This window comes from Musca domestica, unplaced genomic scaffold, assembly GCF_030504385.1.
Source record: "Musca domestica strain aabys unplaced genomic scaffold, Musca_domestica.polishedcontigs.V.1.1 59, whole genome shotgun sequence".
In the NCBI taxonomy this organism is placed as follows: Eukaryota; Metazoa; Arthropoda; class Insecta; order Diptera; family Muscidae; genus Musca; species Musca domestica.
In genome coordinates this window covers 2777384-2781077 of record NW_026712362.1, presented here as the reverse complement: position 1 = coordinate 2781077, position 3694 = coordinate 2777384, and the positions used below count along the sequence as shown (strand labels likewise).

Sequence of the window (3694 nt, the reverse complement as noted above, 5' to 3'; positions counted from 1 at the left end):
AAATCGACCGAGGCATTATAATAAATGCCGAATATTATCGCGAACATATTCTAGAGGGTGTATTGAAGCCTTGGGCACGCAAACATTTTGTCCGCAGACCTTGGATATTCCAACAGGATTCAGCAGCATCGCACTCAGCACGCCCCACTCAAGATTGGTTACAAAATGAGGTTCCTCGCTTCATTTCCAGCGCACAATGGCCACCAAAATCTCCAGATACCAATCTGTTGGACTATTGTGTCTGGAGTATTTTGGAAAGCAAGGTTGCCACTAAAAAATACCAAAGTGTCGATCATCTCAAGCATGCGCTTCGCCGGGAATGGGCCATAAATACGTCGAGCAACATTCGGGCAGCGTGTGATGGTTTCATTGGCCATTAGAAGGCCATAATTCGTGCCAAAGGTGATCAATTCGAACAAATCTAAACTTATTCTAAAATTTGATGCTATTTCCGACATTCATGGAAATATTGAGATGTGTCAAATCTGAATTGAATCGGATGATATTTTTATGTTTATGTGTTTGTGTATTCAAAAGTTTTACCCTTTGTGGGAGAGGTACTTCATGGAGTGAACCGATATTGCCCATTTTCGCATCTGCCCTAGCACTGATGCAAATATTAGGATTCGCAAAGTTGGAATTCGGATTATCTTTTCCCTTTCGGCGCAGGAATTGGGCATTTGGAACACCGTTAGTGTGTAGGGTTGAGATTAGGAGGTGGTTTTGGAAAACCGTACTAAATGGTATTTAATATTGTATTTTGGTAAGGGTTTTGATTTGGAAGTCTAAAATATGGCACTAGGATCACCCTTTGTGCGGGTGATATTTGGGGATTGAATAGAGTTGGAAATATAAAATTTGGGATGAGGGTCTTTGAGGTTGTATAGGATAGAGTAGCGAAAGGGTTTTACGAAATTTTAACAATACTTCTATGAAAAATACTAGTACCAATTTGTAAAATTTGGAATTATGTAAACGAATCTAGAAATGTAGTATGATAATCCATTCTCGGAAAGGAGGTGAGGATTGGGTGTACGAAAGAAGCTGGTAATTTTAAATGATGTCATTGGGGTTCTTGTTTTGTGTAATATAATTGCATGAAAAGTACTATGTTTTGATTGGATTTTGAAGTAACCGAAATAGATCGCAAACAACCTTTAGATTTTAAACTACAAACAGAGTACTATCAAATCCAATTGGAATTTTTCACATACCGAAAATGTCAAAATTGTGGATGAAAGGGGAACTCCCCCTCTTTTTAGGTTATTTTTTCCATATTCTGTTGGATTCTTACAATAACTATTGAAAAAAAAATTATCGATCATTCCCAATAAATTAAGTCTTTAAAAATCTGTCGATTATTTATTTTTATTTACAACATAATTTCACATTTCCTTCTCGAATTCATAAAAACTCCTTTAAATGAAGCCATAGCCACCATAACCTCCATAACCACGTCTATAGCCGCCACCACCGCCATAACGATATCTACCATAGCTGCCACCGCCAAAACCGCGTCCATAACCACCATAGCCGCCGCCAAACCCTCGGCCACCATAACCTCCAAATCCACGTCCACCATAGACACCGATACCGCCATAACCACCACCGAATCCACCAAATTGACGTTTCACACGTTGCACCTGCTGATCTTCCGGCACCTCAGCATCCGCATCTTGACCCTGGGCATGGCATATTATTGCCAATAGAACACAAATTAATAAGAAAATAGGTAATCCGCGCATCTTCCTTATTTTTCACGAAAGCGTTGTTGCACCGAGCTGAATAATTCTAATAATATTTTGCTAATGAAATTGTTTTGCACTTTTATAGGAAACAAATCTGTAAATGACCTTTGCATTACAACTATTTTGAGATTTCTAAAAATGTTCGCAAAATCCTACACACCTACATTTAGAGCGGGGAACTCCTCTCTTCAAATGTAAATAGTTTCGAAAAAGAATTAGCAAAGTCATGTCAATTAATTTGTGAATGCGAATTGCAAGTGCATCCCATTGCATTGTAAATATCTTCCGACCAAATTGTCTAGGTTTACGAATATGCATGTAAATCCCAGAATATTGGCAGCAAATCGAAAAAAATGCTTTGTCATCAATGACGAAAATTTATTATGGAGAAAAATAGTGGGAATTCCCAACGTCATGTGTTTGAAATACGTTAAGTAGAAAAAAATGAACCGGAAACATGACGTGGCCGAATGAAATTAAATTTTTCAAATGGAAGAATTAGTAAATATTTTCTATAGAAGATCTTCTGTCAACCACGATGCGACACAAACCATTTTTTTGGATCAAGATTTTTTGGCATCCTTGGATTTTAAATTTTCGGAAATATTACTGACTAGCAAGTACCCGCAACTTCGTCAGCAAAAAGTCCATATTAAAATTTCACATTCATTTTATCAGTTCGTGTTAGGCCATTTTAACTATAAATACCAGCTATATCCCTTCACCAAATACCCTATTTAAGACTACTTAGTGCTATAGTACACATTTCCAAAACCACTTTCATATCTTATCCACAGACACCAACAGTGACACCTATATCGAATTTCTGAATTTTATCACTATCCTTTTACCCAATACCAATTTTATTACCATTAAGTACTTTTCGTACAAATATAAAACCCATTTGCAAGCCACCGTTAAATCTCAAACATCGATACTATCAGTGACCTTAATATGAAATTTCAGCTCTTCAATTTCGTCCATTACTAAATTTAGTACCATTTGGAACAATTAACGTACACATTTCCAAAACCACATCTATATTATAACGACAGGCACCAGCAATCAAATATCAGGATTTCAACTCTATTCCTTCACCCAATATCAAATTTAGTACTATTTAGTACTTTGTGTGCAAATATAGTACACACTTCCAACTCCACATCCATATCATAACGACAGGTACCAACAAGGATATCTATATCAAATATCAGGATTTCAGCTCTATTCCTTCACCCAATATCAAATTTATTCCAGATACCAACCGAGACCTAAATATCAAATTTGAGGATTCCAGCCCTATCTTTTCACCCAACACCAAATTTAGTACCATTTAGTACTTTTCGTACAAATATAGGCCGGTTTTAAAACCACCGCCAAATCTCAAAAACCTATACCATTTGTAAACTAAATCCAAATTTCAGAAATTTTCTCTATTTTTTTCTCTATTTCTTCACCCAATACCAAATTGTACCGAAATTGTACCAAATATTATACTATTTAGTACTTTTCTTGCACTTGTAGTACCCATTTTCAAACAACACCGCTTTACCACATACTTGCTATAAAAAGGGCACCAGCATTTCAAAATTTCTGCTTCATGCGTTCACACTAAACCAAACTGCTCCAAATTTAGTACCATTGAGTACAGTTTGCACACTTAGTACATATTTGCAAAACCACCTTCTTATATAGCAAACATACTTTTCAACCCTGATTTTGATAACATATTTCAAGCTCTATCTGCTCACATAATACCAAATGGTACCATTTTAGAAATTCAGTACTATTTTAGAACTTTTCGTAACCTCATAGTTCGTGCCCAAGGCTTTAATACACCCTCCCGAATATTTTCGCGATAATATTCGGAATTTGTTCTGATGCCACGGTCGATTGATATGAGCGGACAACAAATGTTTTCTCATCGGAGAAAACCAAATTCGGCA

The 3694-nt window shown here is 36.4% G+C and overlaps 1 protein-coding gene across 1 annotated transcript; it reads right to left on the bottom strand.

Moving 5' to 3' along the window:
- Positions 1–1335: 1335 nt before the first annotated feature.
- Positions 1336–1807, bottom strand: LOC101899663 (keratin-associated protein 19-2-like). Its single transcript, XM_005175029.2, has one exon. The coding sequence runs from the start codon at positions 1743–1745 to the stop codon at positions 1419–1421; it is 327 nt and encodes a 108-aa protein (XP_005175086.1). The 5' UTR covers positions 1746–1807; the 3' UTR covers positions 1336–1418.
- Positions 1808–3694: the final 1887 nt, after the last annotated feature.